General features: G+C 42.8%; 1 protein-coding gene across 4 annotated transcripts; it reads left to right on the forward strand.

Moving 5' to 3' along the window:
* The first annotated feature begins 379 nt into the window (after positions 1-379).
* Positions 380-10,390, forward strand: COLCA2 (colorectal cancer associated 2). Of its 4 annotated transcripts, XM_023208034.2 has the most exons (6): positions 389-416; positions 1,607-1,839; positions 2,347-2,441; positions 6,577-6,631; positions 8,042-8,271; positions 9,719-10,279. In XM_023208034.2, the coding sequence occupies exons 5-6, from the start codon at positions 8,176-8,178 to the stop codon at positions 10,085-10,087; spliced, it is 465 nt and encodes a 154-aa protein (XP_023063802.1). In that variant the 5' UTR covers positions 389-416; positions 1,607-1,839; positions 2,347-2,441; positions 6,577-6,631; positions 8,042-8,175; the 3' UTR covers positions 10,088-10,279. The 4 variants fall into 4 exon arrangements, with proteins under 4 accessions (XP_023063799.1, XP_023063802.1, XP_023063804.1 ...); XM_023208031.2 differs by lacking the exon at positions 1,607-1,839 and having other exon boundaries at positions 380-416; positions 9,719-10,390; XM_023208036.2 differs by lacking the exons at positions 389-416; positions 1,607-1,839 and adding an exon at positions 670-883 and having other exon boundaries at positions 9,719-10,390.
* Positions 10,391-22,043: the final 11,653 nt, after the last annotated feature.

Below are 22,043 nucleotides of genomic sequence, written 5' to 3' on the forward strand. Positions count from 1 at the left end.
GCTCAAAATGTAATAAAAGGAAGGGCCAGGACCCAAAGGGGTCTCATTCCCTGTTTCTCTGGACTCTCTGTGGGGTGCCTGTGAGCAGGATTTCTGCAGAAGATAGTCCATTTTGTTAAGCCTTTGAATATTCAAATTGAAAGTATCGCGCAATCATTGATTGTCAAATCATGGGTTTCTAGAGGTTTTAAATACTTGGCATGAGGGGGAAAAAACTCAAACCTATACCCGAAGGTATAAAACATTAATTCTGTTTGTCTCCTGCTCCAGGGACCTGGGTGCAGCCAGATGCTTTGTGAAACTTTAAAAATGTTGCATCCCTGCTTCTCTCCCTGCCCAGGAGCCCTCCCAGGCGGTGAGTCCCTGCAGCTGCAGCATCCAGCCACCGACCCAGCTCCTGCTGACCACGATGTCGGGTAACTCGGCTGCTTCTCCTGGGGTCGGGTCAGGCGGGTCAGGGGCATTTCAATCCGGGTGTGTTTCCACAGCTTTTCCTACATAGAACAGAGAGGCACAAAGTCAAGGCATGCGAGTAAAGGCCAGGGATCCGGAGAGGGCGCGGGCCACGCTGTGGCTGTTCCCACTCAGCGCCTGTCCCAGAGGGTAGAGGCCCAGAGGCCGAGTTGACCGCTCCGGACGTCCGCGTACCCCAGGCCCCCGCCCGCCCTACCACGTATCCACTGTTGTGTCCTAGGACATCGCGGCGCGGACTCTGCGCGCCCAGAAGCGGCGACGGGGGGAGCTAGAGGCTCACAGTGAACCTGGGACGGGGATAGAGCGCGCCGGCTGCAACGAGCCTAGCAGTGGCGGTCCCTGCGCCGACCCGAGGGGCGCCCGCCCGCGGAGTCCGGAGCCGATCGAGGAACGGGGTGGTGGGGCTGCTGTAGGCTGGAGCGCGGAGAGAGCGCGGCGCTTGGGCCCTGCGGGCTGGGCACGGGATTCCCTGGGTCCAGGCTAGGAAGAGCGCAATCCCCTTTCCTAGGGAGACCCTAGCTCCTGGAATCCGGCTTGAGGGGGAACCCTGCTGTCCAGCTGCGGTCCCCGCAGTGACCAGGCGAGGCGCTGGCATCCTGGCACTATCGCCAGGCGCCCAGGTTGAACGCGCGACCACCCTCGGCCGCCGCACCCAGCTGCTCCCCGCGGATTCCTGGACGCTCACTGCAGGGTCGTGGTCAGGGCCGGAGCCACCCAGGACTCCTGCGGCCACCTCCACCTTGAAAGCTCGCCCGGCCGGCTTGGCCTAACAGCTGGTCCCAAACCTACTCACTGCGGCTCTTCGGGACGCTGGGCCGAGGCTGCCCTTGCACCCGGCGCGCAGGGTTCCCTCCCAGCGAGCCCCTCTGGCGCGCGCCCGCCAGCTCCCGCAAGCTGGGGCAGTCCGACCGGGCCCCGCCAGCCCCGGGGCGACCCCTAGCGAAGGGTGGCCTCCCGGCGGAGTGCAGGGTCATCGGCAGCCCCGGACGGCTTTTCCCAGCTCGCGCTGCGCTGACTCGCCCCGGAGCCTCAGTGCGCCTCAGAGAAACGCCTGCCACAGAAAGGGAGGGGGTGGGGAGAGAAGGGAAGAAGGGGAGAGCACGAGCGGGGGCGAAGGAGGGAGGGAGGCAAGATGGAGCGCGAAAAAGGCGGAGAAAAGGGGAGAGGGAGAGCGCGCAGAAGGAAAAGACAGAAGGGAGAGAGGGAGGGAGTTCCTCGGGCCTGGCCCCTTTACTAGGGTCAGTCTGGTAGGTCCCTCGCCGGCCCAGGACTGGGCTGGCCAAACCTCACCGCTTGCTCCAGGGCTGGCTTCCAGACCAAGGGCACACAGAGGTCGGAGACTGTACAGAAGCCATACCTGGCCAGGTGGAGAAGGAGGGGACTCGGGACTTCCACGCTAGTGGGAACAGCACAGTGGGGAAGGCTACATCAGACGCCATAATCAGAGAAAGCCCCCTGCCCCAGGCCTGGCCCCTCCCCAGGTCCATAATACACTCTCTCAGCGGGCTCGGTCTGAAAGCCTAAGTTCCCCCGACCTAGCCAGAGTGGTGGGCTCCACTGCACTGGTCTCCACATTCCAGAGCAGAAAAACCTGTATGCTATTGGCCTAGGACTGAGGCCCAGCCAGGGGTGGGTGGCCTCACAAATTTCCATGGGTTCTGTTCCCAGTGGGGCCCTGAAACCTGTTCAGCCACTCTTCATTCTTTCGAGTTTGAGATGTTTGGGTTTTTAGCATCCTTTGACATTTTGTGTGTGTGTTCTCCGAACTTAGAAACTTGACTTTGGGTGCCATCGCCTATAAAAGGGTCCCCCACTCTGCACCCTGGCACCCAGACCTTGGACTCGACCATTGACTCAGTTGCCTTTCTCCAGAAAAACCGAAGGTGTACCAAGGTGTCCGAGTGAAGATCACAGTGAAGGAGCTGCTGCAGCAAAGACGGGCACACCAGGCGGCCTCCAGGGGAACCGTAAGCATAAGCCCTTGCCTCACTCAGCAGCCCATGCCAGGCCTGTTTCAACCCTGTGTCTGCAAGGTGTGGAGGCCACCCAAGGTCCCACGCACTCACCATCCCCAGACCTGGCCTTTCTCTGCTGTTCCTATGACTTCTGTAGCCAGATGCATCCCAATCGGAAAGCTACAGAGGACAGCTGGGGCATGTTGTGGGTCTCAGGATTTGGGGGAGCCCATCCATCCCCCATGGATGAAAGTAAAGTATAAAAAGTGTGTTGGTCCTCTGCAGGGGGAGGAGCGGCCAGCAGGTAAGTAGACATCATTTTGTTAGGAAGACAGTGTATGTGAATGTACAGCCCTTGCAGACCCGTAGAAAATCTCTCCCAGAAATTCACTTCATTTTAGGGGCCCCTTCCAGGATAGCAACTGTGTGGAACATCCTCCCTTCCCTCCTCATTGCTCTGGAACTCACCCTCTGAGATCATTTATCTGTAAATCATCAGTCACCCAAAGTATCTAGCAGAAAAGGGCCCTGTCTCTGCAGAAAAGACAGCTGGAGTACAGGACCACTTCCTTAAAATGTATCAACACCTTAAGCAGTTCCAGGTTATTACAAAACTGAACTGAGCAATGACTGCTCAGTTATGAACTGACACTTTATACACCATCCTTTGGTGTATCCTTTGGCAGTAAGTACTGCCAAAGGCACTCAGGGTAGCAGCAGAACCAAATAAACTAGGTGGGATTATTGCCCAAGAGAGGGCAGCTCATCCCTAAAAAGCCTCCATCATACAATTGCTTGGGGGTTGGTTTGGGTGTGAACGTAGGATCTGACAGCTGGGGCTCGTATTGCCTGTTAGGATTGGTCCTTCTCCAGCCCACTGGTCTCGGCCCCACAACAGTTTTTGTGCCTGATGCTGTTCATGTGCAATGCATGACTTCGTGAAATAGGCCTTTGACAGTTGGACTTCATGAAATGGGAGGGGGCAAATGATGTAGGGGAGGTAAACACAGTTTCCAGAACCAGATGGACTGGGCTCAGGTCTCAGCTCCTCCATGGTGTATATCCTCAAGCAAATTACCCAGTCTCTCTTGCCTCTGTTTATTCGTCTTCAAATTGGGGATGATAGGATTTTGTGAGGGTTAATCGAGTTATTGCAAACAAAGCCCTTAGAAGAATGCTTTCCACATAGTGAGTGCTCAATAAATGTTAGTGGTCATTATTTCAGAAATAATAATATTATTTGGGGAAAGCAACTAAAATAAAATTCCAACCAAGGATTGAAAGCCAGCTCTTTGGTAATGTTCATTCACACCCTTTGCTCAGAGTTTAGAGTTCAGATGTGAGCCAGCTGCAATTTGGCATATACAGCACATGCAGCTGGAAAAGCTAGGACCTCCATGTGCAGAATTTCAGGTAACACATTAACACTCCCTTACGTTTCTAGAGGACTTCACAGTGGTTCTTCTTTTAAAGCACTTTTGCACAGCCACTATTTCATTTAGTTTTTATAACAACCAGCAGAGGTAAGTAGATCAGAGATCCGTCCTTCGATTACAGGTAAAATTAAAAACCTTGAAGTTGCTCGTGGCGACGCTAAAAGTAGGACTAAGGTCTTATTCTTAGTGTAATATAAAATCCCTTCCATTGGCTCTTTACTCTCTAAATTCATCATTCTGCAGATCTGACCATACTAAGCGGGAGTCTGATAGCCTCAACCCCTTCAGTTCAGAGATGGTTATATAATTAATAAAACCAGGTGCAAGGGAACTGGAAAATGCTTCTGGAGAAAAACGTCATCAAGACATTCATAATAAAATGTAATGTTTCCCTAAGGAGCTTTGGTACTTGGTAGAGTTCTGCTCTAAAATGTAATATTTCCTTAAGGAGCTTTGCTACTTGGTAGAGTTCTGCTCAGCTGCACCTGGAAAGCCCCTTGTGAGTGTGGCACTTGCTGCTGGGCCCTTACAGATGGGTCTGGCCACTATTCCCTTCCTAGCTCACTACAGGAGCTCAAGGAAGGGTAAGACATTTCACTTGTGTATCTGACCAGTTTCTGTTTCCCGGAGTAGTTTGACTTATTTAAATTTTTCTGAATTCCCTCCTGAGAAATAAAGCAGGACTTCTGAACCAGTGTCTTATAGGAACAGCAGAGTAAAGCCTGCTCTCCTTTGCTTCCCAGAAAACTGCATCAGCCCATGCCCACCCAAGCAAGTAGGAGTAACACTCATATAATTTAATTACAACAGCCAGATGTAAAATCCCTCACTGGAAGCCATCGGAAGGATCTGGGATTCTAAGGCAGCTGTGAGAGCGTACTTAGTAGGCAAGGGTAGCAGATACCAGGGGATGATGTATGCCTGCTCCTTAGTGTAGGCCTTTCTGGTATAACAGAGATGATCCCCAGTTTGTTCATTTGTTGAAGGATGCTTCTGGGAAACTTTAAGCCAAGGAAAGAGTTAATTATATCAAATACTACAAAGCAGCAAGAAATCTATCTTAATTTGTTACAAAGTCAGAGTAGTATCCACAATTTGAAATTTTAAGAAGGCAATCATGAATGGAAGTTATAGGTTGAGACAGATACTCAGTAAAGAACTCAAATATTCTTCAAGCAGTGCCAGAAGAAACTGTGTATATGCCGGATTGGAACACTTGATTTTAAAAAACTTATTTCAGCCAGATCAATTTGCAAACATGTGCATGTGCACACACACACAGACACACAAACACTTGCCTTCGGGGTAAAAGGAAACTTGAGTTAGTCGTTATCAAAAGATATCATTTACCTTTCTTTTTTTAAATCATTAATTTTTTAAACAGTCTTGATGTGTTTTTATAAATTGTAGATTGTGAATTTTTGTGCTGTTTGAAATCTAAGACAGAGTTGCCTTTCTTTGTATTCTTGGAGCAAAGTAGAAAGTGAACCCATGACTCAAAAGATAATATCAAGTAGGATATTGTAAACACACCTCAGGGAGATAACATGGGGAGGAGGCAGACAAACAGGCCAATCAGTGGGAGAAATGGGGTTAAGGAAAGCTCTACAATGAGGCAGATTTTTTAATACCCACTCCTTCCAAGTCCTTCAGCTCAAGCTGCAGCCAAATATTTGCATAAAGAGCTGGTAAAGGATTCCAGCTTCCTGGTTCATGACATTACAGCACAGATCATTTTCAAAATTAATGCTGCCTCCTGTTTCAGCAGTGGCTGCCTGCACAGCTCTCCCTGTGGCTCACGGTATGGGAGTGAGTATCCCCTGTAACCCAAAAGAGGTGTGGTGAGCTCGGCTTCCCAGCACAGAATCACAGAGCAACGCAGGTCCCTTTAAACTTTAAAGCCACCACCTGAAATTTAAAAAAAAAAAAAAAAAAAAAAAACCTAAATTACTCAGTATAATTATCAGTTCAACTGAAAAATGCAGGCTGCTTTACTCTACATAGTGAAAAAGAGCAGTCTTATAAACTTTCAAGTATTTAAATACAGTAGTTTAAATAAAAGCAACTTTTATAGAAAATAGTACAAAACATACAAAGTACTGGAATGATTCCTGACCATTAACTAGAATGTAAGTAGGTTCCAACTCACCAACTACAGCTTTAAGAAAATATTTTCTATTTTAATGTTTCATGTATACTAAGAACATGTGAATATTTTTAGCTACTCAAGATGAACAAAATTAGGAATTGTGTTCTTTGGGGAAACGAATCCCTAAGGCTAAGTAGCCAGATGATATACGGAAATGTTGAGAAAAATAATTGACTAAGCCATAGACAGTTGGGATTAAATAAATGTTAGTCTTTATTAATTTTAAATCGAATAGTTTAATAGGAAGGCTTTTGCTGCATTTTCCCAAACTGTTACATTTTTGCCACATAAAATTATTTACATTAATTTTTTGGTCAAAATCAATCACTTTTAAAATTTAAGTTGAAGAATCTGATATCAGGGAAAAACTCCCCAAACAAGCAAACATAAATATTGAATCTAAATAAAACATAACATTGGTTGTATTTAAAAAGGCAACTTTTTCTGAGAAGGAAGAATCTGGCTTACCTTATAGCAGAAAGAAACATAGTTCTCATCAAAATGTCTTAGCTTTCCCTTTAGAACTTTTCTTTCAGCCTGCTTGATATTCTTGCTTTGACAGCGGTCCGGAGGCAGCAGTGTCCACCTTTCAGATCCAGTTGCACCATCTTCTGCAGGTCAGTACAGCCAGTATTACAGTTCCCTCAAACACTCTTTCAAAAGTCCATCTCGAAAGTCTTTCAGTGCTTGATTCAGGGGTTAAGATAGGCACCACTATTTAATTGGAATCCAACCAATCAGAAGGTGAAAAAGGCCATAGTCACTCCACATGCAAGCCCAGCAAGAAAACAAGCGCAAATGTTGTCTTCATTTCTGAACTCTCTACTCTCTGCTATGTTGTCCCAAGAGTTTGTTCTTCACATTTATTCCAGTTCCTCATCGCCAAGTAACTAAACTGAACTACAAAATCAGAATTGTTCTCAGGAACTTATCTTTTTTTAGTGCACTGTTAGATGGAATACAGAACATCCCGAGGCACTCAAATAATGCCTTTGCTCTGTTCCTTTAGTTTCCAGCCGACAGGGGCTTCCCTCCCCTTCTCTCTTCCCAGAAAGCAGTTCAAACAAGTGTAGGTTTTCTCAGCCCAATAAGAATAACTCAATTACATAAACACTCCTACCTCTGCTACTCAACAGCTAAGAGTTTAAGGAGGTCGTATACAAGGAAACCTCTGCCTATGGCCGCTCCCCACTAAATGTGTCACTGTAGCTTCACTCTAAAGAACTTGAGACCTCAAGAAGAACCCAGTGTCCTTTAGTCCCTTTGATGAGAACACTCTAATCCTCTCTTCTTCCAGCATTTATAGATAATTATCACAAATTGGGCCTATTAATAATAAAATGGAAAAGGAGTAATGTTTGCTGATTATTCTTGTTTGACATTTAACAACTTACTTTGATCACATTATGATGTTAGCGTGTCCACTGAGAAAACATTTTTGCTTTTTGTAATTTCAAGCCAGTAGTGCTAATTGGTACTCTATGCTCCTGGTTTCCATGATTATCATTTGCATTATCATTTAAATCACTTCTCAAAATTCTCTCCTCCAAACTTAAGTTACTGAGTAAGAGTGAAAAGTTCAGAAAAACAATCACCCTAAGACAAGAGAATTATTTCCCACAGCATCAGAAGTTTTCTCAAAGCCTCAACAACTCTGTCAGTTACTTCCGAGAGGTTTACGTGAACTGCCGGTAGGGGCTGGATGTCCACGGTTTTACAGTCCAAGGAAGGGGAAGCTTGAGCCATTCTTTGACTGTGACACTTGGACACAGATTGGGTCACCATCCTTTTATTTTTGCCCTAACCACTTTTACAGCCAATTTCCCCATTATTAACCACATTCATTTCCCTAGAGCTTGAATTAGCTAGGACAACTAAAAAGTCAAAAATGCATTCCTGTTTACTTTTCTGGCCTTGTTAAGCCCTTTTCCCCCTAGACATAGTAAATATTCAGAGTATAGATCTCCATTCAAATCTGTGTTTTGCAATTTTTATGCAAAAACCTGTCTTTTTCCTTTCTCTTCTAGGACTGTATTTTGAGCCTGAACCAATTTCTTCCACGCCCACTTATTTTCAACGGGGAGAATTTTCCAGTTGTGTTTCATGTGAAGAAAACTCAAGCTGCCTCGACCAGATCTTTGATTCCTACCTTCAGACAGAGATGCACCCGGAGCCTTTGCTCAATTCCACACAAAGTGCTCCACACCATTTCCCAGACAGCTTCCAGGCCACCCCTTTCTGCTTTAACCAGAGCCTGGTAATTTATCTCAGTTCTTTATATACCTGATAGTCGCTAACTATGGGGTAATAGTGCTTTATGAGTTTGCACCACCTCATGGGAAATCATACAAAAACTATCAGCAAGGAAATCATCCAAGGAAGCAGGCAGAGAAGAATTTAAAAGTCAATGTATAGAAGTAGCCACACACTGCAGGGCATAAACCTTTGGATACACACATCATTCCGATTTCCCAAGATTTAGATTTTTAGACCACCAAGTAAGTTGGTGTGTAGCAATAAAAAGAGGTTCCTGGCAATATTCATTTAATGGTTTTTAAACTGTAAAGTCAAGACACCTACTAATTGGAAGTCAGTGGTTTAAACAATGGCTCTTGGATTTTTTGATGGAATTTTGAGTTCTTGGAAATGGAATTAAGGCTGTGTATATATGGTACCAAACTTCATTTCGTTAGGAGGAGGTTTTGCTTTGTTTTGTCATTGAACTGGCTCTACTAACTGATTGTTTTAGTCTGCTATAAGCACAATAACTCATTTGGGTCTGAGATGGTTAGTAAAAATGAAGCCGTAATCTTTGAAAAAAATTAAATTGGTTGTTCTTGGTGGATCTCAAATGTTTGAAAATGTGTTATCCTGCAAAATGAAGTAAGGTTTCTATTAGTGGAAACTAGTTATTTTAGTTGTCTTTTAGAGACTCGCAGGTTTTTTTTGTAAACCTTAAGTTATAAGGTTTTCTTTTTTAAGGAATGTAAATACTTTTTGCTTTTGGGTTGTCAAAAGTCTGTGTGGGCATCAGACTAAATTTCAGAGGGGATAGGAAATTAACTCTGCAGAATATGCACATTGTCATGGGGAAAATATGGGGCCCCAGTGTGCCAGTTCTGTCCCAGCCTCCAAGTTAAGTTTTCTCAGTAACAATTGTAGAATTGCTTAAGAGAAAACAGACAGTAGCTCTCATTCCAGGGAACAAGACTTTAGGGGCGGGACAGGTAGTGACTCATCTTGGCATGTCCCGGGGATACTCCAAGATCCTTGAGGATCCAAGTTATGCCTTTGCATGATCACCTGATTCTCCATGGTGAGGGTAAAGAGAAACATCCAGGGTGCCACCTGCAGCTTAGACTGTGGCCTACAGCAGGATTTGATGTGCAGGTGACTTGAAGCACAGTGGGATTTTGTGGTTTCAGAACAGAGCACCCTCTAAAGTAGAATTATAACAAAGGAAGCCAGCGAAGCAAGGCAATTTATTATTGGCAAAGAAATAGGTAACTATAGATTGTGGTGTCATGAAATTGTGTAGTCAGCAAATAAAATTACTTCTGCAGACTTGGGTTGGGTGTTGTTTGGTTTGGTTTGGTTTTTTACCCCTCATTTTCTCACTCTTTGTTGGTAAACCCACACTGTTCAGTTCTTTTGATCCTGTCTAAGTTATTATGCTCTTTGTTTCTTGGTTGTCATTTCTCTAGATCCCGGGATCACCTTCAAATTCCTCCACTTTCTCTGGCTCCTTAGACTACAGTTACTCACCAGCTCAGCTGCATTCATATGCTCCAGAGAATTACAATTCCCCTGCTTCTCTGGACACCAGAACTTGTGGCTACCCCCCAGAAGACCATTCCTACCACCACTTGCCCTCACACGCCCAGTACAGCTGCTTCTCCTCGGCCACCGCCTCCATCTGCTACTGCGCATCATGTGAGGCAGAGGACTTGGATGCTCTCCAGGCGGCAGAGTACTTCTACCCGAGCACAGACTGTGTGGACTTTGCCCCCTCAGCAGCCGCCACCAGTGATTTCTATAAGAGGGAAACAAACTGTGACATCTGCTATAGTTAATAGAAATTACAGTAATTCAGAACATGGCACGGGTATATCTATTTTTCTACCACGTTTAGATGACACTACAAAATATGCAACTTGGTAACACAATATCCAAAGCACAGTTTACATGTCACTATTTCCAATTTTCTGATGCTAGGCATTCATATGAAGTCCTCAAACCTGGTCATTGTGCCACTCCTACTTTGTATGCTCGTAGTTTAAATTTTTGTAGGAAACTTTCAATTGTTTTACCTTTTTGTGTAATGAACAAATGCCCTCTCCTTCTTTTTTTACTAATAAATCATTTTGTATTACTAACTGTTGGATTTTTTTCAATTTCCAGTAGTCATTTTTAATTGATTTGAACATTATCCATTAATTCTGGAAATTGCTAATTACTCTCAAATGGTTTAATCTTATGTATTCATGAATTCAAAATTATTCTTATTTGGGCCAGGCGCGGTGGCTCACACCTATAATCCCAACACTTTGGGAGGCTAAAGAGAGAGGGTCACCTGAGATCAGGAGTTCGAGACCAGCCTAGCCAACATGGAGAAATCCTGTCTTTACTAAAAATACAAAAAAAAAAAAATTAGCCAGGTGTGGTGGTGCACTCCTGTAATCCCAGCTATTCAGGAGTCTGAAACAGGAGAATCACTTGAACCCGGGAGGCGGAGGTTGCAGTGAGCCGAGATCGTGCCACTTCACTCCAGGCTGGACGACAGAGCAAGACTCCATATATATATTCATTTACAATGCAGTGGGATACCTTGACTTCCATGGCATGGAGGGTAGGCACAGCTAGGATGGTGGAAAAGGAAAACTCTGCCTCACCTCCAGATGAGGGGGCACATCTTAGAGCAACATCAGGAAAATACATTTATGAACCATTAGTTTCTCTTATCTAACATTAGTCAATGAAGTATTAGGATAACCAAAAAGCACATGCTGCCTACAGCTATGTTAGCCTGTAGATCATTCTTTTTCCTTTCCAAACCATTGCTTTGGAAATTTTCTGAGCAAATAGATCATCTTCTTTTTCTTGACAGATGCCATACAGTTAATGCAGCCCAAAGTTTTGAAGTCATTATTTTCTATTTCTGAATTTTTGGCTTTAGGTTCTTAAAAATACATCACTCATGCTTACACATTGATTTATAGGATTGACTATGTTGTTTACACTTGAATTTTAGCATTTACTTCCTCTGATTAATCTATTTGAAGAAGCCCAGCTGTCTTTCAAGGTAAAGAGGAGTTATTAATCTACCTATGCTGGACTAGACTGTTGAATCTTGTTTGCTGAGGGCATTAAGGCACAGGACTTAATCCCTGAAGTGAAGTCTGAAGAGCCTTTGCCGTGTCTCAAGTTCCAGAACAATGGCAGCAATACTGGTACCTTCAGCACTGGCCACAGGTACCATTTTCTCAGCACGTCCTATGTGCCAGAATTATCTACGAGTATTCTCACTCATTATCTAATTTAATCTTCACAACACTGACAGCCAAATGAGGAGTCTGAGGTTCAGAGAGGTTAGTTCACCTGTCCAGTGTCACCCAGCCAGTAGGCACCCAAGCTTGCGTCGGAAAGATAGCAAAGCCCTGTTCCTTCCTCTCCAGGGCTGAGAAGTTTGAGCCACCATTCGTGAAACACCATTCAGCAACCCGGGGCACCATTAAATGCGAACTTCCTCAAATACACAGAGGTGTATCCCAAAAACAATTGAGTCAGACTTTGCCAAAAGGGCCGGATTGTCCACAGGACACAGAGATGCCTGGCACAAGAGCTCTCAGACTATAGGTCCTATACTTTGGGGACTCAGGAAGAAGCTGACTCACTGCCACTTCAGTGGGTTTCTTCCTATCTGGAGACAAATATGCTTTGGAAATGTCACCATCTGACCGTCCTCACTGGGGACTCAACCAAGGCTTGGGCAAATAGGACAAGTTGCAGCCTGCCTCATGGGATAATCGTGCCAGGGAAATAGAACAATTGCTGCCTTTCTAAGATGCCAGTAAAACTAGATTTTTAATGGCTTGAAACTAGCCTCTTGTCAACAAGTATCTATTCACACGACCAAAGACCCTTCATACTGTCCACCCACCACCTCACCCCCAGCGGGTGTTCCCAAGATATAGAGAGCAGAGAATCCAAAGATGTCCAGTGGTTGGCACCAACATACCCCTTTTCTAGATGACATTCTTTTTTCATTCCCCATGTCAGTCCTCTGGCGCCTGAATCAATTCTCTTGCAGCTTAAACAGAGAGCATTTTTCTACCTCCTTGGGACTTACTCTTTCCTCGCATGCTCCTAGTTTTCCCCTAAATCTAATGCAGAAAAGGATTCATAGAGGCATGTGGGTCAAGGGCGAGCGAGCACAGCTCCTGTGCATCACGATGTGTAACTCCACCTTAAAACTATCATTAAGAACTTGCTAGAAATTTGGGCCAATGGGTCACCTAGTGCATTCCCAAGTGGGTGGACACTGCCCACTCAGTCTCTAGCTGCTGCAGCTGACACAGAACAGCTCAGGAGCCCTGTAGCCCCAGGCCGCACATCCATCAGCAGCATGTTTCATCAACATATACTGTGGCATCTGGTAAAACCCGGGTGCTTACACCTCTGCGTGAGAAAGAGCAATTCAGTAAATCTGGGGTGGGGCCCAGGCATCTGCATGTTCTAAATGTACCTAAGTTGATACTTTTTGTTTTTTGTTTGTTTGGGGTGTGTGTGTGTGCATGCACACACGCGTATGTGTGTATGTGTGTGATGGAGTCTCACTCGGTCACCCAGGCTGGAGTGCAGTGGCCCAATCTCAGCTCACTGCAACCCCCACCTCCTGGGTTGAAGCAATTCTCCTGCCTCAGCCTCTCCAGTAACTGGGATTACAGGTGCAAGCCACCACACCTGGCTAATTTTTGTGTTTTTAGTAGAGACGGGGTTTCACCATGTTGGCCAGGCTGGTCTCGAACTTCTGACCTCAGGTGATCCACCTGCCTCGGCCTCCCAAAGTGCTGGGATTACAGACATGAGCCACTGCGCCTGGCCTAAACGTACATAAGTTGATGCTAATAGAGATGACCTTCTGTTCACACTTGAAAAACACTGACGTAGTCAATGTCCGAATTATTTACTTGAAGGACCAGTAGCACAATAACAATAGCTTTACATGGATTAAGCTCTTTCTATGGGCCAGTGCTGTAGAGATTATCTCACTTAATCCTCAAAAAAATCACACAAGATGTATGTTATCATTGTCCTCATTTTTATAGATGACAAAACTGAAGTTTGGAGAGATATGATAACTTGCCCAATGTCACAGTACTGATATACCAGGGGAAGAGTTCTCTGACTCAGGTGATCCAATGTTACTGTCTGAACTTCCAATAGCTTCAGTATACTTTCTATGTAGTATACATGGAAGAATAATCTTCTCGAGAATTTTATCTTTTGTCTTAAATGTCACAGGTATATCTACAGCCAGTTCCTCATACCACAGATGCATTTGATAATATTATAAATGGAAGTTTACATGAAAGAATATATTTTGTTATTCAGAACCATTATCGAAATCAATAATCCAAAATGTGAATGTATTGCTTACTGTATGCAAGACTGATTACATGTTACATGCCTTCAAAATGCAAAGCCAAAGGTTAAAAGGGGATGTGATTTTTTAAATTTTAAAATTATGAGGACTTCAGGTAGGATTGGCATGGACTGATTTTAAAATTCTTAGAAAACTTTAGTTAGAAGTCAACTCTTGAAGCTCAAGAGAGAGGAGACAAAGCTGAAGGTAGTAAACATTTGGAAACTGTTATCTCAAGCAATTGCCAGAGCATGACACCTTGGCAGCTGGCCTAAACCAGCAGGTGAACACTTGGGAGCAAGGTATAGACAGATAAGGATAACTGAAATGATGGAGTCAGGGAGGGGAGGCTACCCATGGATAAAAAATGGTTTTAAAAATCACTCTTTAAAAGACTCTAGAACGATGAAGGTTGAAAAGTGTTAGGATCAAAGCCAATGAAATTGTGAATAATTAGATGAAAGTAAACATGAACCTACCATTATTTCCCAATGCTCACAACCTACATAACTAACCCCATAGCAACCCACTGGTGAGGCTTTTCCGAGAAGCCCCCCTCATAGCTCCCCCTCCTCCTACAGGTGACAGTATGGAGATGCCCTACTAATAGCATTATTTGGTCAGTGGGGTATCTCAGAACCCTGGGGGCTAGATTTCAGGGTGGCCAGAGGGTGGCCACCCAGTGCCAGGTGGCTCCATGCTTTAAGGCAGAGTAAATGACTTCATTTTTTATGCTTCTATAGGCCTTTGGGAAAGATGTAGAGGCTGGAAGATGAACAAACCTGAGACAACACAGCTTTGCATGGAGACAGGAACCTGTGTCCATTGGGTCATACTTCAGAAAAGTTTATTTTGCTTAATATGGATAGATAACATACAGTCGTTATTGGAGAAATATGGAAGCATGTGTGTCTGTGATCTTTTCCAGTCTTTTTCAGACAAACAAATGCTGAGAGAATTTGCCACTACCAAGCCAGCACTACAAGAACTGCTAAAAGGAGCTCTAAATCTGGAAACAAATCCTGGAAACACACCAAAACAGAACCTCTTTAAAGCATAAATCTCACAGGACCTATGAAACAAAAGTACAATTTAAAAAAATCAAAGTATATAGGTAACAAAATCACAGTAAATGGAATGGTACTTCACATCTCAATACTAACATTGAATGTAAATGGCCTATATACTCCACCTAAAAGATACAGAATTACAGAATGGATAAGAATTAACCAACCATCTATCTGCTGCCTTCAAGAGACTCACCTAACACATAAGAACTCACATAAACTTAAGGAAAAGAGGTGGAACAAACGTTCCATGCAAATGGACACCAAAAGTGAGCAGGAGTAGCTATTTTTATGACAGACAAAACAAATTTTAAAGCAACAGCAGTTAAAAAAAGACTAAGAGGGACATTATATAATGAAAACAGATCTTGTCCAACAGGAAAATATCACAATCCTAAATATATATATACAGCTAACACTGGAGCTCCCAAATTTATAAAACAATTACTAATAGACCTAAGAAATGAGATAGACAGCAACACAATAATAGTAGGACTTCAATACTCCACTTACAGCACTAGACAGGCCATCAAGACAGAAAGTCAACAAAGAAACAGTGTATTTAAACTATACCCTGAAAGAAATGGACTTAACAGATACTTACAGACCATTCTACCCAACAATTGCATAATATACATTCAATTCAACAGTGCATAGAACTTTCTCCAAGATAGACCATATGATAGACCACAAAACAAGCCTCAATAAATTTAAGAAAATTTAAATTATATCAAGCACTCTCTCAGACCACAGTGGAATGAAACTGGAAATCAATTTCAGAAGGAACCTTCAAAACCATGAAAATCCATGGAAATTAAATAACCTGATACTGAATGATTATTAGGTCAAAAATGAAAACAAGATGGAAATTTAAAAATTCTTTGAAGTAAACCACAATAGTGACACAACCTATCAAAACCTCTGGGATACAGCAAAAGCAGTGCTAAGAGGAAAGTTCGTAGCCCTAAACACCTAAATCCAAAAGTCTGAGAGAGCACCAAAAATCTAAGGTCACACCTCAAGGAACTAGTGAAACAAGAACAAACCAAACCCAAACCCAGCAGAAGAAAGAAAATAACCAAGATCAGAGCAGAACTAAACGAAGTTGAAACAAACAAACAAAAAAATACAAACAATAAATGAAACAAAAACTGGTTCTTTGAAAAGATAAATAAAATTAATAGATCGTTAGCAAGATTAACCAAGAAAAGAAGAGAGAAAATCCAAATAAGTTCAATTAGAAATGAAGCAGGAAATATTACAACTGACACCACAGAAATACAAAACATCATTCAAGGCTACTATGAACACCTTTATGCACATAAACTAGAAAACCTAGAGAAGATGGATAAATTCCTGGAAATATACAACCTTCCTAGCTTAAATCAGGAAGAATAAGATACCTTGAGCAGATCAATAGCAAACAGCAAGATTGAAATGGAAATTTAAAACTTACCAAAAAAAAAAAAAAAAAAAATCCAGGACCAGAAGGATTCACAGCAGAATTCAACCAGACATTCAAAGAAGAATTGGGAGCAATCCTATTGACACTATTCCACAAGATAGAGAAAGAGGGAACCTTCCCTAAATCATTCTATGAAACCAGTATCACTCTAATACCAAAACTAGGAAAGGGCATAACCAAAAAAGAAAACTACAGAGCAATATCCCTGATGAACACAGATGCTAAAATCTTTAACAAAATACTAGCTAATCAAATCTAACTACATATTGAAAAGGTAATCCACCATGATAAAGTGGCTTTCATAACACGGATGCAGGGATGGTTTTAACATATGCAAGTCAATAAATGTGATACACCACATAAACAAAATCAAAAACAAAAATCACATGATTATCTCAATAGATGCAGAAAAAGCATTTGACAAAATCCACCATCATTTTATAAATAAAACTCTCAGCAAAATCATCATACAAGGGATATACCTCAATGTAATAAAAGCTATATATGACAAATCCACAGCCAACGTAAGACTGCATGGGGAAAACTTGAAAGCATTCCCTCTGAGAACTGGAACAAGACAAGGATGCCCACTCTCATCACTCCTTTTCAGCATAGTACTGGAAGTCCTGACCAGAGCAATCAGACAAGAGAAAGAAATAAACGGCATCCAAATAAGTGAAGAGGAGGTCAAACTGTTGCTGTTTCTTGGTGATATGATTGTGTACTTAGAAAACCCTAAAGACTCCTCCAGAAAGTTCATAGAACTGATAAAAGAATTCAGCAAAGTTTCTAAATACAAAATTAATGTCTACAAATCAGTAGCTCTTTTATATACCAACAGTGACCAAGCTGAGAATCAAATCAAGAACTCAATATCTTTTATAATAGCTGCAAAAATAAACTAAAATACTTAGGAATATACCCAACCAAGGAGGTGAAAGAACTCTGCAAGGAAAACTACAAAACGTTGCAGAAAGAAATCATAGACGACACAAACAAATGGAAACACATTCCATATTCATGGATGGTAGAATCCATATTGTGAAAATGATCATACTGCAAAAGCAATCTATAAATTCAATGCAATTCCCATTAAAATAACATCACCATTCTTCACAGACTTAGAAAAAACAACCCTAAAATTCATATGAAACCAAAAAAGAGCCCACATAGCCAAAGTAAGACTAAGCAAAAAGAGCAAATCTGGAATCATCACACCACCTGATTTCAAACTATACTATGAGGCCATAGTCACCAAAACAGCATGGTACTGGTATAAAAATAGGCACATAGACCAATGAAACAGAATAGAGAACCCAGAAATAAATGCAAATACAGTCAACTGATCTTCGACAAAGCAAACAAAAACATAAAGTGGAGAATGGACACCCTATTCAACAGACAGTGCTGGGATAATTGGCAAGACACATGTAGGAGACTGAAACTGGTTCCTCATCTCTCACCTTTTACAAAAATCAACTCTAGATCAATCAAGGACTTAAATCTAAGACCTGAAATGATAAAAATTCCAGAAGATAACATTGGAAAACCCCATCTAGACTTTGGCTTGCATGAGGATTTCATGACCAAGAACCCAAAAACAAAGGCAATAAAAACAAAGATAAATAGCTGGGACTTAGTTAAACTAAAGAGCTTTTGCACAGCAGAAGAAACACTCAGCAGAGTAAACAGACAACCCACAGAGTGGGAGAAAATCTTCACAATGTACACATCTGACAAAGGACTAATATCCAGAATCCACAATGAACTCAAACAAATTAGCAAGAAAAAACAAACAACCCCATCAAAAAGTGGGCTAAGGACATGAATAGCCAAAAAATGGGCTAAGATATACAAATAGCCAACAAACATGAAAATATGCTCAACATCACTAATGATCAGGGAAATGCAAATCAAAACCACAATGTGATACCACCTTAATCCTGCAAAAATGGTCATAATCAAAAATCAAAAAATAATAGATGTTGGCATGGATGCAGGGAACAAGGAACACTTACACACTGCTGGTGGGAATGTGAACTAGTACAACCACTATGGAAAACAGTGTGGAGATTCCTTAAAGAACTAAAAGTAGAACTACCATTTTATCCAGCAATCCCACCTCTGGGTATCTACTCAGAGAAAAATAACTCATTATACGAAAAAGATACTTGCATACGAAATGTTTACAGCAGCACAATTCACAATTGCAAAAACATGAAACCAACCCAAATCAATCAAGTGGATAAAGAAACTGTGAGATATATATATATGATGAAACAATACTCAGCCGTAAAAAGTAATGAATTAATGGCATTCGCAGCTACCTGGATGAGATTGGAGAGGCTATTATTCTAAGTGAAGTAACTCAGGAATGGAAAACTAAACATAGTATGTTCTCACGCATAAGTGGGAGCTAAACTATGAGGATGCAAAGTCATAAGAATAACACAATGGACTTGGAGGACTCAAGTGGAAAGGATGGGAAGGGAATGAGGGCTGAAATAATGCAAATTGGGTGCAGTGTATACTGCTTGGGTGATGTGTGCGCCAAAATCTCACAAATCACCTCTAAAGAACTTACACATGTAACCAAACACCACCTGTTCCCCAATAACCTATGGAAATAAAAACTAATTTTAAAAAAAGAAAAGAAAAGTTTCTTTTTCTTAACATGGATAGAAAACATACAATTGTTGTTTGAGAAATATGGAAGAGTGAGTGTGTGTGTGTGTGTGTGTGTGTGTGTGTATCTGTGTGTGTGTTCCACTTGTTACCACCTGGATAATCAGGAGGAAAGAGGAGACATCAGCTCCTTAACCTGTCACAATAGGACCTGGAATGCCAAAGCTCACCTGGGAAAGTCCTAGTGAAGCCACCACTTTCCCTCCTCCATTGTGTAATTCTTGGTTGATTATCTCAGATTTTGAGAGGAGTTCCTCTGTGGGTTACTGAAATTCTAGGATTATCCTGATGAACAAAAGGGGTGAATCCTGGAAAGAGATCAATTTGGGGATAGACATCACTTTCCCTAAAGGGGGATGGGGTAAAGAATTTCACTGTGGCCGTACAAAGAAAGGAGTTCTCTGAAAGGAGAACTTATCAGAGGACATGGAGCTGAAGGAGGAACTGGAGTGCATCCTCAAATGGGCTCGCTGTGATTCTGGTATACCATAACGCTTTCGGTGGAAGTATAGAGAATAAAGAGAAGAAACTGCAAAGGGGAGCATGGCCTGCCCAGTTCCTCCCTCTCTGCTGAGAATCATATGGAGCTGGTAGCATCTCATTGCAGGGAGTTGCAATCGAGGGATCAAAGGAAGTGGTTGGCAGCCAGTGAGGGGTGGGTGGCCCATGGAGAAGGTCAGAGTCATAGCAAAGAGCATCCATTGAGAAGATGCACCTCCAGGACACAGCTAAAGGATGACCCTGCTTGGGAGTGAAAGAGGCTAGAGCTTGGGTCACTCAAAGAAGGGGTAACTGTAGGACAAATTCAAGAAAGTTTTTATACGGCAGGTAATAAACTTAACATCTTACCCCTGCACACTGAACATGTAAATAGTTTCAAGAAGGGTTTAGATAAATTTGACTGATAATATTTTAGGGCTGGAAAGGGATCTAGAGATCGCCTAGTTCAGTAGTTATCAACCATGGCTGCACATTGCAATCACTTGAGGAGGTTTTAAAAAAACATTGACGTCCAAGTCCCAGACCAATGAATCACAACCCTCGGGATGGAACTTGGGCATTAGGATTTTTTTTGACTTTTTATCTTAAAATTGTAGGAAGTTGCAAAAATCATACATACAGTCTCATGTACCCTTCACCTAACTTCCCCCAATGGTGATTATCATCTTAAATATGTGGAAGACAATACCAAAATCAGGAAGTTGACATTGGTACAATGCTATTAACTAGACTACAGACTATTCATTTTTCACCATTTTTACATGCATGCATTCATTTATGTGTTGTGGGGTGGGTGTGTGTCTCTATGGAATAAAAATTAGTATTTTTCCCAAACTCTCCAGAAGATCCTAATTCACAGTAAAAGTTGAGAACTAGGGGCCTAGTCTAGCCAATCCTCAGTTCACAGGTGAAGAAACTGAGTCCAGGGTGGCAAAGTGACCTGCCCAAGGACACAATCATCTTTTGGAGGGAAGGCAGTGGACTTTCTTAGTCCAGTGCTCTTTGCTATACATTAAGTTACCTCTGCCTCTTTATGGGTTACAGGTCACTAATGTGCTACTGAAGAAGGGCTGATTTCTTGGGGCAGAGTCAGGAGGTGGAAGGGGAGTGTGCCAATTTTTTAGGTTGCCTTAATTAAAAGACAAACACAAAAACACAACTTTTGGTAGTCTTCTAACATTATCAGGTTATTGAAAGACATTTCTAAAATAAATTCATAAAAAGCATGGACCCTGGTCAATAGTAAGCACCCGCCTCCCCAACTCCCACAACAATATTCATTAATATTATCAGAGAATTCTGGCCTAGAGGGATCACGTGTTGGGCATCCTGTCGAAATTATTTTATTCTTTGGCTTTCTCCCCATGTGGCTCCTTTTATTTGCTCCATGTTGCAAAGGGACTTCTAGCAGCTGAGGTCAGCCCCTTGATCGTCACTCCGAGGAATGAGGAGCTACGGTCAGGCTTGTTAATATGACCTCCTGCCATGCTGGTCCTGGGAATATTCCTCCCTCTCCACTGGCAGCATGCAGCCAGGCAAGTGCGAGAACTGACTTACTCTCTGTGGGACTTAATGTCTTCATTTGATGTGCTTTCCCAGCCTGAACGAGACACGGAAATGTTTCTTCCTTCTACAACAGCCCTCTGTTGAAAGCAGCACATCCAGGGAAGTATGTGGAAGGGCTCAATGGCTCCAGCCCAACCCCATCTCAGCCTAAATACTTCACCTGTCTCTGGAAATCCTTCTGTCTGAGGCATTTGAACCGGAGCACCTCCATCTTGAATAGGATCTAGATAAAATGAGGCTGAGACCTACTGGGCTGCCTTCCCAGTCGGTTAGGCATCCTAAGTCACAGGATGAGATAGGAAGTCAGCACAAGATATAGGTCATAAAGACCTTGCTGATAAAACAGCTTGCAGTAAAGAAGTCAGCCAACTAACATGGTGAAACCCCATCTCTACTAAAAATACAAAAAACAAAAAACAAACAAACAAAAAAAAACCTTAGCCAGGCGCGGTGGTGGGCGCCTGTAGTCCCAGCTACTCGGGAGGCTGAGGCAGGAGAATGCCGTGAACCCGAGAGGCGGAGTTTACAGTGGGCCAAGATCACGCCACGCACTTCCAGCCTGGGCGACAAACAGAAGACTCCTTCTAAAAAGAAAAAAAGAAACCTGCCGAAATCCACCAAAACCAAGATCATGATGAGAATGACCTCTGGTCATCCTCACTGCTACATTCCCACCAGTGCCATGACAGTTTACAAATGCCATGTCGACGTCAGGAAGTTACCTTATATAGTCTGAAAAGGGGAGGCATGAATAATCCACCCCTTGTTTAGTAGATCATCAAGAAATAACCATATAAATGGGCAACCAACAGCCCTCGGGGCTGCTCTGTCTATGGAGTAACCATTCTTTTATTCCTTTACCCTCCTAATAAACTTGCTTCATTTTACTCTACGGACTCACCCTGAATTCTTTCTTACACTTGATCTAGGAACACTCTCTTGGGGTCTGGATCCGGACCCCTTTCCGCTAACACTTCTATGTAGCATGTTTGTCTGAGACGGAAAAACAAAGCAAGGACATCCATCTAAACTTTGTCTGGAATCTGGGCCCGGGGGTGCTGCAGTGCATGGAAGATCTCTGGAGGGGCTGTGGCAGATTA

Source organism: Piliocolobus tephrosceles, chromosome 13 (genome assembly GCF_002776525.5).
Source record: "Piliocolobus tephrosceles isolate RC106 chromosome 13, ASM277652v3, whole genome shotgun sequence".
Classification (NCBI taxonomy): domain Eukaryota; kingdom Metazoa; phylum Chordata; class Mammalia; order Primates; family Cercopithecidae; genus Piliocolobus; species Piliocolobus tephrosceles.

What these genes read in the sequence shown, in the direction of transcription:
- COLCA2 (XM_023208031.2), top strand. An exon ending in AGTTGCACCATCTTCTGCAG is followed by an intron (nt 6,632 to 8,041) that starts GTCAGTACAGCC and finishes TTTCTCTTCTAG; the next exon opens with GACTGTATTTTGAGCCTGAA. An exon ending in TCTGCTTTAACCAGAGCCTG is followed by an intron (nt 8,272 to 9,718) that starts GTAATTTATCTC and finishes TCATTTCTCTAG; the next exon opens with ATCCCGGGATCACCTTCAAA.